The sequence below is a fragment of the Apiospora phragmitis genome (genome assembly GCF_038363925.1).
Source record: "Apiospora phragmitis strain CBS 135458 chromosome Unknown utg000010l:1.0-9815664.0:1.0-9183399.0, whole genome shotgun sequence".
NCBI lineage: Eukaryota > Fungi > Ascomycota > Sordariomycetes > Amphisphaeriales > Apiosporaceae > Apiospora > Apiospora phragmitis.
Window position 1 is genome coordinate 8,153,426 of NW_027117409.1, and position 14,691 is coordinate 8,168,116.

General features: G+C 52.4%; 5 protein-coding genes across 5 annotated transcripts; 4 read left to right on the forward strand and 1 right to left on the reverse strand.

Moving 5' to 3' along the window:
* Positions 1-1,310: 1,310 nt before the first annotated feature.
* PG994_012238 (glutathione S-transferase) lies at positions 1,311-2,428 on the forward strand (the record flags this gene model as incomplete). Its single annotated transcript, XM_066863647.1, has 2 exons — positions 1,311-1,418; positions 1,481-2,428. The coding sequence occupies 2 exons, from the start codon at positions 1,311-1,313 to the stop codon at positions 2,426-2,428; spliced, it is 1,056 nt and encodes a 351-aa protein (XP_066712757.1).
* A 4,092-nt stretch (positions 2,429-6,520) lies between these two features.
* On the forward strand, positions 6,521-6,877 carry PG994_012239 (uncharacterized protein; the record flags this gene model as incomplete). Its single annotated transcript, XM_066863648.1, has 1 exon — positions 6,521-6,877. The coding sequence occupies one exon, from the start codon at positions 6,521-6,523 to the stop codon at positions 6,875-6,877; it is 357 nt and encodes a 118-aa protein (XP_066712758.1).
* A 208-nt stretch (positions 6,878-7,085) lies between these two features.
* On the forward strand, positions 7,086-8,944 carry PG994_012240 (uncharacterized protein; the record flags this gene model as incomplete). The annotated part of the gene is made up of 4 exons (XM_066863649.1): positions 7,086-7,197; positions 7,411-7,859; positions 7,889-8,574; positions 8,629-8,944. The coding sequence occupies exons 1-4, from the start codon at positions 7,155-7,157 to the stop codon at positions 8,942-8,944; spliced, it is 1,494 nt and encodes a 497-aa protein (XP_066712759.1). The 5' UTR covers positions 7,086-7,154.
* A 1,352-nt stretch (positions 8,945-10,296) lies between these two features.
* Positions 10,297-12,003, forward strand: PG994_012241 (Mis12-Mtw1 protein family-domain-containing protein; the record flags this gene model as incomplete). The annotated part of the gene is made up of 4 exons (XM_066863650.1): positions 10,297-10,387; positions 10,512-10,683; positions 10,706-11,475; positions 11,549-12,003. 4 exons carry the CDS (start codon positions 10,297-10,299, stop codon positions 12,001-12,003), a joined length of 1,488 nt encoding a protein of 495 aa, XP_066712760.1.
* Positions 12,004-13,369: 1,366 nt separating this feature from the next.
* Positions 13,370-14,115, reverse strand: PG994_012242 (uncharacterized protein; the record flags this gene model as incomplete). Its single annotated transcript, XM_066863651.1, has 2 exons — positions 13,370-13,653; positions 13,779-14,115. The coding sequence occupies 2 exons, from the start codon at positions 14,113-14,115 to the stop codon at positions 13,370-13,372; spliced, it is 621 nt and encodes a 206-aa protein (XP_066712761.1).
* Positions 14,116-14,691: the final 576 nt, after the last annotated feature.

Sequence of the window (14,691 nt, forward strand, 5' to 3'; positions counted from 1 at the left end):
TTACATGAAGCAGGACGCTGACCGCGTGTTTTCTGGGAAGGCTCATTGAGCCCATTTACTCAACAGTCCACACCTTCATGACTGGATTACCCCGGTGGATGGAACTTTACAACGCCGTACTGGGTGTAACCAGCCCCCTATAGAGCCTTTCAAGGTTACTGGAAAGCGGACCTAGAGACAAAATGCCCGGAATATGTAACGGGACCCGTCAGAAGTGCTTATACTCGATTGACTCAGCTGGCGAATGGGTATGGGAATGGACAGAAGGGACCTCGCTTCGATGTTGAAGTAATCAGGGATGGGGGAAGTAGTGGGAGTGGCATCTTGACTAAGTAACTTTACTTCTCGACGGCAATATCTATATGCCAAAAGCGAGAGTCCTTTTGGTTCATGCCACACTTATCGTGCGCCCAGATAGCGCTGCGGTTAGTGGTGTCACGAAACGGAGGCATGCACATCGAAACTTACGAGATGCTTTATAATAAATACTCTGGCTAAGCCCAACATGGCGGTGCCTGGCAACTTCATCCACAAGTTCTGATGTATAATGAGAAGAATGCGAACTATCATCCAATCTCAAAGTAGATATCTATCTACTTGGTTAGCCCCTTTTCTTTAAAACAACAGGTTAGCAAAAAGGCAGCATACTGCCATACCAGTAGCTGAATGACATGTTGAATGTTTTGATATATGGGATGATCAGAAAACTTACGGCCCTGGACAGATGGGATGGAATTTAATGCGCGAAATGTCCAGCTATAGGCACTGGAGACCTATACCGTTAGCCTGGCCTGTACCTTACTGATATGATCTACACCTAGGATCAATCATTGCGCCTGTAACCCTTCAAGGAAAGGGAGTATCACAGTATCTCATGCCAGAAATCCGAGGCGTCGACGTTATACTGGCCTCCGACTAGATTTGTTGTGATATACACAATACACATTTGGCCTATACACGGGATTTACGCTAGGGAACTAGCTTGGCATCTGAGCCACGCTATAGCAAGTGAGTGGGTTATATATGGAGGATTCTGCGCGTGTGGGAGAGCGTGCGGGATACGGTCGACGGAGTAGGGAACAGCCCGTCTGACGAGACTCCGTGGGGCCGAGATTGATTAAACGAGCTCCGCATTGATCGGCTCACTTATTCGGACGAGCGATGTTGTGTTCGAGTATAAAACATAATCATGTCCTCCTACCTATTTAAGCCGCCATGAATATTTTACATCAAAGACTGACTGACTTGTTTTGTTGCGTATTATTCCCCCATAGCCCCTTAAAAGCACGGCAGAAGCAAAGCCATCCAACATGGGTGCCGAAGATCTCCCCATCATTTTATACCATTATGGCCACTCGCCGTATGCGAGACGGGTCGTATGGTACCTGAATCTCCGCAAGATACCATACACACAATGCGTACGTAAAGCTGGCCCCAGCCGTAACTCGCGAGCACCGGACTGACCGTCGTCCCACATTAGCTCCAACCCATGATCCTGCCGCGCCCCGACGTCGCGCAACTCGGCGTGGCGTACCGGCGCATCCCCCTCCTGGCCATCGGCCGGGACGTGTACCTAGACACGCGCCTGATCCTGCAGAAGCTCGAGGCGCTCTACCCCGCGAGCGCGGCGCGCCCATCTTTGTCGGCGGCCGCCGCCAACGCCGAGGGCCGGGCGCTCCATAGCGGCCTGCTGTCGGCCTGGACCAACGACGCCGGCGGCCTCTTCTGGAACGCCGTCTCCCTGCTGCCCGCGGACCTCCCGGGGCTGAACGACCCCAAGTTCCTCGCCGACCGCGCCGAGATGATGGGCCTGCCACGCGACGCGCCCTCGCCCCTCGCCCCCTCGGCGCGCGCCGCGCGCCGGCCCGAAGCCCTGTGCGAGGTCGCCGAGGCCATGTACCTGCTCGAGTCGACGCTCCTGGCTGGCGGCGGCGGTGACGGCGGCAAGGACTGGCTGCTGGGGACGGCGCGGCCCACGCTCGTCGACATCGAGGCCGTCTTCGTCTTCGTCTGGCTCGCGGCGCTGCCCCAGGACACCATGGGGCCCGCGGCCTTCCCGCGGCTCCACGCCTGGGTGGCGCGGTTCGTCGAGACGGTCGAGGCGGCCGAGAAGGAGAACGGGGCGCCCAAGACGGCCGGCGGCGACGAGGCGGCGAAGACGGTCTTTGGCGCGGCGTTCGCGGAGGGGGAGGGGCGCGTGGACGATAGCAATCCCATCGTCGTGGCCGAGGGGCTGAAGAAGGGCGATTGGGTGAAGGTGTGGCCTGCGGACACGGGCTCCGGCCACAAGGAGTCGGGTAAATTGGTGAGCATGACCTTAAAGGAGATCGTCGTCGAGGTCCAGGGGAATGAGGGTAGTGTCAGGGTGCATGCGCCAAGACATGGATTCAAGGTGAAGAAGGATGTCGACACGTCTTCCAATCTGTAGAGGAAGGCTGCGATGCAGAAGATCGACTAGGTCACCATGTCTGTTCTATGTCGCTATGGAACATCCAGGTTTGCCCATGGGATAGCCAAGTATCCATATCAAAATGTAGACATAGTGAGTAACAACTTACATTCGTCCAGCTAGACGTGATAAAACCCCTGAGCTTCCCATTGCGAGGAGCAGGATATGGTGGACTCTTCAAGCGTATCCTAGACCATGCCACTTTGCAACTCTTGGATCTTGTCATCCTACCGGTGTGTAGTCAACTCAATGACGCCGAGTTGGTTGAATCGGCGTTTCCCATATTGAAGGTGGTGTTAATATGACTTGCTCGTTTCTTTTCATGAGTTTGCAAGGCTGCTGGTGTTTCTCACTTGGTAGGTGGGTTCCACAGGAAACTACATACTTCGTCTATCAGCGGACTGTAGCGAGTTACTGGAACTTGTCATCTTTCTACGAGTATACTCCGGATACCAAGCTGATCATTTAGTGGTTGCTGATGTGAAACCCAATCCGGCCAGATCTTCCCGAGTAATAAGCAGGCCGGAATTGGGCCGGTAGGAGAGCTGTGACATGCCCCCTGAGGATTTTATAGAAGTCAATTGGATTGCGACAATCGACAACTCTCTACTTATTCAGATATGCCGAATTGATTGTCCGCGCCAGGAGCTAAATGAATGTCATGACCCCTTGCATCAACCCCGAAGTTTGCTTTGTTATATGACTTATGACGGCGGGAGCGCGCACGAATCGGGTACGACTACATATTGTGGACCCCTGGAGACATCCCAGAACAATGACAGGGTGCCATAGATTTGCGACACAAAAGGTACAGTCATGCATTCGTTTCGGGCGACTTTCCAGTCAATTACACTGTCCTGCACCTAACATGTATCCTTTTCCAACGTGTGGACGTGAAAGGGGGATGCAGGTAGCAAGCACTGACAAAATAGCGAGCCTGCGTGTGCGAGCAACGTAAAACCATTCGACTGTGCGCATTATCGCATCAAGCAGCAGTGAAATGGATGATTATGTAGCTGAGGTTAGTAACAGAGGAGACCTGGACGGCCAGCCAAATACCCAAAGGAGCACGTGCAGTATCGAGATAACAGATCTGGCCAAGGTGTACTAATAAGTGGTACGGATGAATATATGTATGCTGTCTTGGAAATGCTACGGAGCAATCGTTACGGTACAAGGCAATACGGCAGACGGCAGTTGGGGGAGGCCAAGTTGCTGATCAAGCGGCCCGGAGCGCCAAAGCAGGGGGACAGATACCGTAAGGCTCTTTTCACCAGGGTAGATAGAGAGACAGTTTAGGTAATAATGTAACAAGAGCACAATTGGCATCTTCAGCCTCACTCAGATCCTCCGCACACAGCATCTAACCGTGACTCGGAGGACTCGGGTCGCGTTCAGCGCTAGCCGACGTGACGGATGAAATATTAGTAATACAGCAAAGGCGTGCTCAATTCAGCAATCGGCAACTTATCTCCGACGATCTTCGTAGGAACCGCCTGGAAGAAGCCACTTTTTGCTTGGGTTCTGATGACTTCTGAATCCGAGTTAGTGCATTTTACTAGGATCTGCCAGGTCATGTCGTATGACGCTCATGTCACGTGCGATTCTGCAGACCAGAACCTTGGTTCTGGACCTTATGTATGCCGATGCGAGGTCAAACTGCCTGGGACCACAATCGAAATATCGAGGATTCGAGGTATGCACTGCGAGCTTCGAGGGAAGCTTATTCATTCGGAGCGACTGGGTCACTCAATCCAAGCAATCGCATGCTTAGAAATCGCAATTCTTCATTCATCGAGACACCTCAGGCACGCGTCGCTAGAATGAAAAGGCCCGGAAGCACGCAGCCGTCAGAACACGCTTCGGATTCGTGATTGGGTGGAGAAACACTAACAAGAGTAGAACACACTATGCACCCCCATGCGTCATAATTGCTGGCAGCCACTGATGGTTACCCTTGCTAAAAACATTATTAACATGGGATGGGCATGACATAGCGCAGACGCCAAATGGAACCGTTGAGTTTTCTCTTTATTTCTCGTACTCGGTAGTAGTTGTTACAGCTGGCCGAATATGAAGTATAAGATCTGGTGGAAGAGAGAGCCTCGGTCTGGTATGAAAGGCTGGGTAAACGACAGAAGACTAGTTCTCGAAGAAACTAGGATCTGAAAGCTAGGCTTCTTTTGCAGCGACGATCAAAACGATCAGCACAGCAGTTTCAAAGGAGAAGATTTGGAAATCAAAGATTCGTCAGACAAGCCGCGATTGTTGCGACGAAGTAGGGAGACACAGTCCACGCTAGTAAGCAGACACTGGGCGAGTGACTTGGGAGACATGGATCACAAAAGAATGACGTAACTCTGGCGATATTATTCCGACCTCCCTGACATGGAAATTTTCTGGCTCTCCCCCGACTGGCCCGTCTGATTGGACAACCAGGCCTACACGAGCGGATTCCCTAAGAAAGGCTCCCAGAGGCCAGAGTCCCAGGGGTACGCTACCGGTACCGTATTGGCCATGATTGATCAAAATCCCCTCCCAGAAGAAACTAAGCATGGGTGCGTCATACGGAATAACGGGCAACGGGGCGTAAACTGAACAGCAGCGACAGTCAGCACATCAGAGGTGAAACTGTAGAGATAGAAAGGAACGAATAAACCGTTCGGCATGGTGTGGTCATCGCGTGTCTTCTGGCGTGCCGACTTGTGGTTGTGTCTCCGTTTTGGCCTGCTTTAGTTACAGACGAGACACGGAGACACGCACACACACGTGTGGACTCCAAGATTAGGTACATACGGAGTATGGACGTGTTCTTTGCCAAGCCAAATCCTCCGCCCTGAACTTTACCCGCCGCTACGTTACTCCCCAAGACGCGGCTGAAAAGGCAAGCCGGCCATACATAGCATAGACGACTGAAGGAAGGACAAAAAAAAAAAGATAGAAATGCTGGTGGGGAGTGGGCTTGTCTGCCGGGCTTGGCAGTGATCTCATTTGAGGAACAATAAGTGGACTTTATCATTACAAACCTGAACGCTCGGGTCTGCCTTTCACCTTTCAATTTCGATGTTACCAACTTGGCACGTCTGTCACATTCCCTGGGGAGCCAGACGCTCCTTTTTGTTGGCATCGTAGCATACTCATATACAGCACATACAAAATCTGTTTAGGGACATCAAATGAATGGCCGCGAATTGGGTCGAGTAATCCCCAAGCTGCCGGTCCTCTAGCGGAGTCTGTAGGAACCCGCAGCTTCGGTTCATGATAGCCCGCAAGGAGGTTGCGTCAACTCTGAATCACTCGGGTCAATAGCAAGTCTCCTCGACGGAGAGCACGGGGAGAGTTCAGCATCAAAACGCTCCGCAGATAAACAATACCTGTATTTTTATATATACAGGAGGTTTCATCCCGGCGTGAATTACCTACGGTAGACTCGTAAGCTAGTTCAGTGGCCCGACCCACTGGCTTGCTGGTTCGGTGGCTAGCAGCTAGTGGTAGTCGCCTGTTTCGGGGCATAGTCTTGTGTTGTTTTCTAGTATCACGATTTCTCGTATCGAAGATGATTTAGACACATCTTGTCAACGCAATGTCGACGAAACAACTTGATCATTGTATGCAGAGAACCTCCAGATCATGGAGCTACTAGTCCGATAGATCGCAGCAACTAGTTGAATAGATCGAGCTAGAGTCGACACAGATAGGCGATGGCCTTCCGTGAGTGCCGTCACGTCCCTTTTCCCGCACCGGATGCCGTGCCCATGCAAAGCCGGCCGCATGTGGGTGTGTGGTGGGTGGGTGTCTATACAAGCTGTAGTATTAGTAGTATTAACCCTTCCGCAAGTGTTTTGAGAGTTGACCGGCTCGACCAGGCTCTGTCCAGGGCTACAATACTTGGTAATAGCATTTTAGACGGTGGCCGAAACGACGTGACGAGAGCGCGGTCGTAACAAGAAGGGAAGGAAAAGAAAGAAGGGAAAAAAGAGATTGGGCGGCCCAATGGCGGATCGCGATCGCACTCTATACTCGCACTGTCTCGGTACTTTGGCACGTCTTTGACCCTGGTCCAGCCTGAACATGCGCCAATCAAAACGGGGCCCGCCTTGGCCACCATTTGGCTCCAAGCAGCTTTCGGGGGCTTTTACGTCTGCTGTGCCTACCTTTTTCCCAAAATTCACCCCTTATGTCACTTCTTCTCTCATGACCTCATCGCCAGCCAACTCAGACCTTCCCTTCACGAACTACGAACCGCCATCCGCAACGCAGCCGTCCGTACCGTACCGCAAAAAAAAGAGGACTGCAGCCAGCAACAGCAGCAGCAGCATCCCATCTATCCCCCTCCCGATCCCCATACTCACTGGCTTGCCCAATCGAGGCCCCAACAAGCCGAATAAGCCAAGAAAGGAAGAAGAGGCCGCAGAGGAAGAGCAGTAATCAACGTTTTGAATCGTACCTGTCCGATTTCAATTGATTGAATCAAGAAGAAAAATCCGCCACTGCGGGAACTTCCCTGGGCTGTTCTTGTCTTGTCCGGTCTTTTGTTGCGTGTAACCTCCCCGAGCCTAGAGGTGGTTTGCCCTTTCGCAGACTGCCTCCGAAGTGCGCTGCCAATTGCTCTTTGGTCTGCCTTGTTACATCATACTCCTTCTCCCGCCCGAGTCAAAAACACACAACCACCACCCAGTCCGCTCCATAAGACCACTCCGTCATCATGGCTGCCACTGAGACGAAAACGTCAGAGAAAACATCGCCAGGTGAGTTTACGTTATACTCTGTCGCGCGCACATTTACCTCGTTGCCTGCATGTACCCCAATGCCTGCCTGTCCTGTCCCTCCGCAGTAGCAGTCTACTCTATGGTCACACGTCGTCGCCCATCATCGTCATTGGATCGACCGCCACTCTACCTTTAATGCACACCACCGCTATTGACATCATCGCTAACTCACCTGCCCTTTCGTCGCTACAGTTACAAACGGCGACAAGAAGGCAAGCGACGCTGCTGCTAAGGCCGATCCTGCCAATGCTGAACCAGGCCAACCACTTGCACCACCACCTAAACCTAGCGAGACAGGCGATAGCTATTTCAACAGTAATCTGAGCCTCGAGCCGAACCCATTTGAGCAATCCTTTGGCAACGGGGGAACCGTCGAGACGCCCGGAGGAACAAAGCTGCCCAGCGTGGCTGCATTGACATCTCCGTCCTCGCTATTACCAGGAGGCACAGGAGGGACACCGTTTAACTGGGGTGGAGGCTCTCTTAGGACGGGACCCCTCAGTCCGGCGATGCTCTCAGGACCGACTGGCGATTATTTTGGCGATACTTCTCATACTCTGCGTGGCGGTTTTACGCCAAATGAAAGTTCGTTGCGCACCGGTCTAACACCCGGCGGAAGTGGTTCTATGTTCCCTGCCCGAGTCCCAATTCTCAAGCTCTTTATGCCCAGCTTGCCAGCGGAGGCGCGACTCCGAATACTTTGGACTTCCATCGTACTGCTATGAATGCGGCGGCAGCAAAGGCCCGCGAACAAAGCAAAGCTCCTGTAACTTCAGCTCCGCAAGAAATGACCAACGGAGTAACTGTCAAGGCGGAAGCGAAAACTGCCTTTGATCCCCACGATAACGACGCCGCCAACGGTCTTTTCATGCTCGCCCAAGGAGCTCAACAACGAGACGCCGCCCCAACAACAAACCAACAGCAGCAGCAGCAGCAACAACAGCAACAGTATCCTGTTGGTGGTACACAGCCTAGTCACGCGCACCCAGCACCTGCCAACTCAGCCAGCACGTCTCCACAGATGAATGGTAACGGGACAGCAGTATCGGCTCGGGGTGTGAGCGAAGCAGCAAGCGGTGCGTCAGATGAGGTCGAGTCTAGTCGGCCTGCGGCGCGGGGCAAAGGCAAGCGAGGCTCGAACGCTTCTGCTGCGGCGACAAATGGGAGACGGAAGGCCGAGGAGGCACCCGCTAAGCAGCCTGCGAGCAAGAAGGCTAAGACGGCCCCATCTCCTGAAATGGATGAGGACCACTCTTCTGATGAAGACGGTGATGAGGATGGGCACGATGCCGACGGCAAGCCCAAGTCTAAGATGACTGACGAGGAGAAGCGAAAGAACTTCCTTGAGAGGAATCGGTATGAACACCACCCCTTTGCACACCAAGTCGATACATGCTAACTCTTTTCCAGTGTTGCCGCTCTCAAGTGTCGCCAGCGCAAGAAGCAATGGCTTGCCAATCTCCAGAACAAGGTTGAGATGTTCAGCAGCGAGAACGATGCATTAACAGCACAAATCTCGCAACTACGCGAGGAGGTTGTGAACCTAAAGACACTACTGTTAGCACACAAGGACTGTCCCGTCACTCAACAGCAAGGCCTACATGGTGCATTTATGCAGCAAGCCATGGAGTCCTACAACCCTCAGATGAACCCTTACGGCATGGCGGCACCCATCCCGAACCAACCGGTCATGGCAGGCCAAGGAGTGCAACGGCGTTTTTCATAGGAGGAAGACGTCGCCCCATTCATTCAGGACCCTGACCTTTTGAAGACGGAGACCAATACTGATGACTAATCAGTGACATGAGCCAAGATTAGGATACGGATTAGAAGAGCCGGCCTCGCCATACCATTTCGAGCCATGGCGGGGTTGGCTCAGCTCTTCAAGGCTCCCGTAGCTTGCTACTGAGTGCGGGGGTATTAATGGGTATGAAATTTTGAACGGTCCGGGGGTGTTTGACCCTCGGGCCTGTAACAACATTCTTGAATTGACGAGAATGACGGAAATGGCGTTTGGGTTCGATGGCTGTATAGTAACAAAAGACAGCCGGAGGTGGCATCATGGGGGACTTGAGACATCCTCGGGATAGCTGATTGCCATGGTTCCTCTGCGAGATATTGACAGACATGGCATATACATCAAAAGTGGTGTTTCGGAGTCGAGGAATTGTTTGTATTGCTTTGGTAGGCGTTGATAGGGGACGAAGCGTTGTGAAGTTTTTGGTGCGCAATAATTGCCGCCAGATTCTTGAGACTTTTACAAACACGCCGTTCTAGTTCAGTAGCTGAGATACGATGAGCAGTATTATACAGATAGGCAACAACAAATATAAGACGTTAAGAATTCTTTCTACCTTGATGCGTATGGAACAATGACTGAAAACATGGCCATGTTTTGTGTGGCTTAAGTTATGGTATTTTCGTCACGATTTCTGCTTGTATGAATTACCTAGCTGGCCAGATGCGATATGATACTCGAGATCAGTACATAAAACCGCAGCCACTGCATACAGTAATTGAGAATTGAGCCCAGGATGGTTTAGATATCATTAGGAATTCAAGTCAATTGACTGAATGATGTGCCAAGGCTAAGAAGCATGAGGACCATAGGGGGATCGCGAAGTGGGGCAAGTCATGAGGGAGTTTAAACGGTGTGTGGCCCGTGCACTTTTTGGTGGTCGCTGCCACTTCTCCAAAGTAAACATTGGAAAGACGCCTCGCAGCCTCACCTCTCAATTCGCGCCTCAATACCGCCAGCCCCACCTTGGAACGACTCTACGATTCGGAGCAAATAGCAACATTAATACCAATGCCCGGCGATATCCATGCCTTCGAACCAATCGACTGAAATACATCTCCGACACGTTACTTAATTGACGACGCGACTGCTTCATCTTTTTTTTCCGCGCGCTACAACCATACATTCGTGGGTTTCGAGGGGGTCACCGCATACCGAGGGATCGCGACTTGAGAGCTACACCACCACGACAACGCCGACGACACCGAGGTCGCCCCCAGTGACGCGTTTATAATCGATCTTTATGTTTTCCCTTGGATTGAGCGACATTATCTTTATCCATGACGACGCTTGTGAAGACACGGCAGCCGCTACAAGTACTTAGCATGAGCAATCAGCCGGGCAAGCGACGCCGCAGCTCGCGCCTCGCCTGTATGTCGCGTCTTTTTTTTCGTCCTATCGGCTTAGAGAAGGAAATACAAGCTGCGGGAGGAATGGATTGGAATGAGTGGGGTAGATGTGTTGGAACTATATGCTGACCTTATCGCTTTTGCAGCATACGACGAGCAAGACGGCGATTTTCTCTTTACGCGGGGGCCGAAGAAGGCGAAGACGGCGCATCCAGAACCGATCCCTGAGGATGAAATAGCATCAGTACCGGCTCCGGCGCCGAAGAAAGCCGGGCGGCCCAGGAAGACCAAGGCTCCCGTGGCCCGTGTGGTGGAAGAGTCGCCACCCGCCCCCTCCTAGGAGAATATCTACGCGAAGGTCGAGTCAGCAAGCAGTCCACCTAGAAGAGCCCGTTGCAGCTCCAGTTGCACCGGCTACCACGCGATCCAAACGGAGCTTGCAGGGACGGCCGCGCTCCCCAACACCACCTGAGCAGCCGGTGGAGGAACCGAGACCGAAAGCTGCCAGGAATGGAGTGACAAAGAAGACGAAAACACGCGAAAAGCCGCCGCCACTTCCACCTACACCACCACCGCCAGCGGCACCGCCAGCAAAAGCGACATCAACGCCGATGGAAGTCGATGGAGTGGAGGACAGCGCGCATACTAAGACATCAGACACCAAGAAAATCGCGCTGCCCTTCAGCGACACGCCCATAATCAACCGCAACAAAGACATGCGAAGGAAAACAGGCGCGCGGCGTAGCAGTCTGGGCATGCGGGGGCGGAGAGCCAGCTCTCTAATCGATAGCGGGCATAGCGCCATACCGCATCGTGAGGTCGCTCCGAGCGAGTTTTACAAGCATATCGAGGCTGAAGGGCTTAGCGAGCCGCGGCGCATGAAGCAGCTGTTGACTTGGTGCGGGGAGCGCGCTCTCAGTAGCAAGCCGCCGTTGGGCAATCCGAATTCTAATGCTATTCTCGGTGCCCGGGCGATACAAGACCAGCTCCTGAAGGACTTTGGGTCGAAATCGGAGTTCTCAGACTGGTTCACAAGGGAGGATGCTCCGCGGCCCCCGGCGATTGAGAAGCCCAATCCCGGAATATCGAGCACGAGGAGAAGATTGCAGAGTTGGAGGAAAGGATAAAACGGTAAGTGTTGACCCCCAATCACAGTGACTCTCATGATGTCGATCTAACACAGGCTACAGATTAAAAGCCGAAAAGAAGACATGGCAATCTCTAAAACAAGCTCCTCCGGAATTGCCGCCCCTTTTCCCACCGTCAGAAACTTCGTCTGAGCAGCAGCCGCCAGACCCATCTCTGCTCGATGCGGAAGAAGCACAGATACTGGCTTCCCTGACAGACACGACGACAAACTTTGCGAATCTGAGGATCCAGACGCAATCACGGGTGCAAGCGCTCCAGGCCTCCTTGGAGTTCAAGGTGGACCACCTGGGCGACAGCATTCACAAGGTAGAGCAGCGGGTCAGCACGGCCGGGCGCGAGGCCGACCGGATCCTGGCGCTCAGCGCAGTGCGGCTGAGGGAGCGCGAGCTGAAGGAGAAGACGGCCGCCGGCACCAAGGAAATGCCCGTTATGGAAGTGTTGCGGAGTCTAGGTAGGATATTACCGGAGGCCGACGATGATGGTAGCTGATCGATTGATGGATGCTCATGAGGCATAAATGCCATACTCTCTCTCTCGTCAGTTGGCTTCCCTGGGCGGGCGGCAAATAGAAAGAGAAGAAAGCATTTGCACACACACACATTGGACTTGGCGTCGTTTTTGTTTTGTTTCTGTTTCTCTGGGATGGGGGCGAAACTGCTGCAACCTTTTTTAACTTGGAAGATACCACTTTTTGTTTTCAACCCGAACTTGAAGAGAACAAGCTTGATGGAGAAGAGGGAGAGGAAGTCGAGGAGGAGAAGGAGCAGAGGCAGACACACAGTCATGAGATGACCTACCTACTCACTCACTTGGTGTCAAGAAGCAGTAGAGTAGCAAGGTGGTTGGTGTTGCTGTTGCTGTCGTTCATCTTGTCATGTTTGTGGACCGTATATGAGATAATGACGGAATGAGAATGGGACCCCTGATAACATTCTAGACTCCTCTCGAGTAGCCCTTTTTCGCCTTTGCTCCATGTGTACAGCTCCTTCTTTGCCAAACTAGTGGTGGGGAGAGATGGGCTGCTTCGGTCACGTTCTCTCCGAGCCGAAGCGCTACCCAAATTTATGCGACAATGCTCATGAACACCGGGCGGTCGGTCGGTCGGTCCATACAATGCCAGAGAGGTATGAGATGACACCACGAGTCCTTGAGGTTGCTTCTGCACACATCGTATGACAAGGTCCTCCAACTTGGAAGCGGTGTTGTATAGATACACCAAGCCTTGGACCAGTTCTGCCCCAGCAAGACGACTGGACCATCCGAGTGCTGTCAAATTGCAAGGCGTCGCCGTAGAAAAATAACCAGGTACGAGGCCGTTTTGAAGGCCGACGAGGACAACAACTACAACAACAACAACAAACCGCTTGCCATTGAAACTAGTAACATCCTCCTACTTTTCAATTCCCACTGCTCTAGAAAAGAAGTGTGGCTTCGAAGGAACGGCTACTGCGAAGAAGTGCAAGCTACCTCGACTCTTGCGGCACACCACAATCTATACTTAGTAACAGTAGAGTAAGTCTTCCATATGATCGTTCGTTCACTTGACCTCAATCCGGTGTTAGGTGGAGGTGGGATAATTAGGGACGAGATAGCCGGCAATGGGATGGCTGGCAATGGGTTACTCAGCCTGTGATTATCAATGGTCTGAACTAGGACACAGTAATTACATCAATATGGAAAAGTCTGGTTTATTTGCGTAGGGTAACTATATTCATTAATGCCCGCCTATGTACGGTAACCGTGTCTAGGATAAGTAGTGAGCCCAGGATTCCGACTCGAACAGCCAAAACAGTGGTATCAACGTTCCAACCAATTACTTCCGCTCCCTGATATACTTCGAGGCCTCCCCATCGCTTTAAGGCAAATCGAATTCGAGGTTCTCGTAAGAATCGTTGGTGGTGTCAAACACCTTGTTGGAGTGAAGGTCATAGTTTTTAGGGCCCGTGGTATAGTTGTCTGGAGCATGGAAATACGACCCGTGGCACAGTAGGAGGTAGTTGACAGTACCTAACACACCGTTCTGGACGCATCCGCGCTTGCTATATCCAGGGTTGGCAACTTGGCACTTTCCCATGAGTCGGTTGTCGAGGTCCCAAAGCCCGTGATCTTGGCGACTCCCAAAGGTGTCCCGGCGGTAAGCTTGTAGGCAAAGAGAGACAAGTCAGCAAGTCGGTTTATTGAGGTCTCAATGAGATGAATGAAAGGAGCTTGTTCGCTTGATAGAGAAAGGCGATTGAGTGAATGAGATGGAGAGGGAGAAAAACTTACTCCAGTGCCTTGGCCCTTGCCCCAGTTGACCTCAACTGCTTCGGGGTCCGTATAGTTGCCAACGACTCGGACGCCGACGTGTTCATCATCGTTCACAGTTTCCTTGTAGTCCCAGAGTTTGCCTATCTCGCAGGGGTTGGGGGCGAGGCCGGCTTTGGTGACTGGCCAGAAGAACGCACTTCTGTTGCGGGGATCGTTTCCGTCCACAGGTAGAGGCGGTACGTAGTCCACCATGACGAAGTCAGTGCGCTCGGGGGTCTCAGCACCTGCGACCATGAGGGCAGCCGAGGTGGCAATGAGCACGGCAGACTTGGTGGAGAACATTGAGAACATTGTGACGAAGAGTTGTTGGTTGTGTCTGTGGAGTTGTGGCGGAAGTAGACTGGTGAGAGTGAATGAATGACGTGAGACCTGAAGAGCCAAGAAAGAAAGAAAGACAAGAAGAAGTTGAAGTGTTGATGCGGTAGTGGTAGTGCTGCTGTGATAGTTGTGTTTGGTGTTTTGGGATGAGATGAAGAACGGGAGTCCTGAGAGCCTGAAAAATGGGAGAATAAGGGCCCTTTTATATGGCGGCCCAGAGGGAGGGAGGGAAAGCTGATTTGTATACACACCCCAATGATGAGTACCTGTTGGGAGTGTTGAGCTGCGTTGAGGGCATGTGCCTGCTTTCGTGAAGCGAGTAGGCATGCGTTTCGTGGACTGGATGGAAGTTGCGTTTGATAGAAGACAGCAGGTAAGAACACCACATTCGCGTCATGATGCCCTGGGCTCTGGCACGTGCGGCACCAAAGCAAAGAGCCAGTAAGTAGCTGAGGCAAGTGGCAGCAGTCCGGATGGATACGTCTGAGTCACTGAGAAAGGGGTGCCTTCTCTTTCCATCCTCGAGACTGTGCCAACCAACCACCAAAC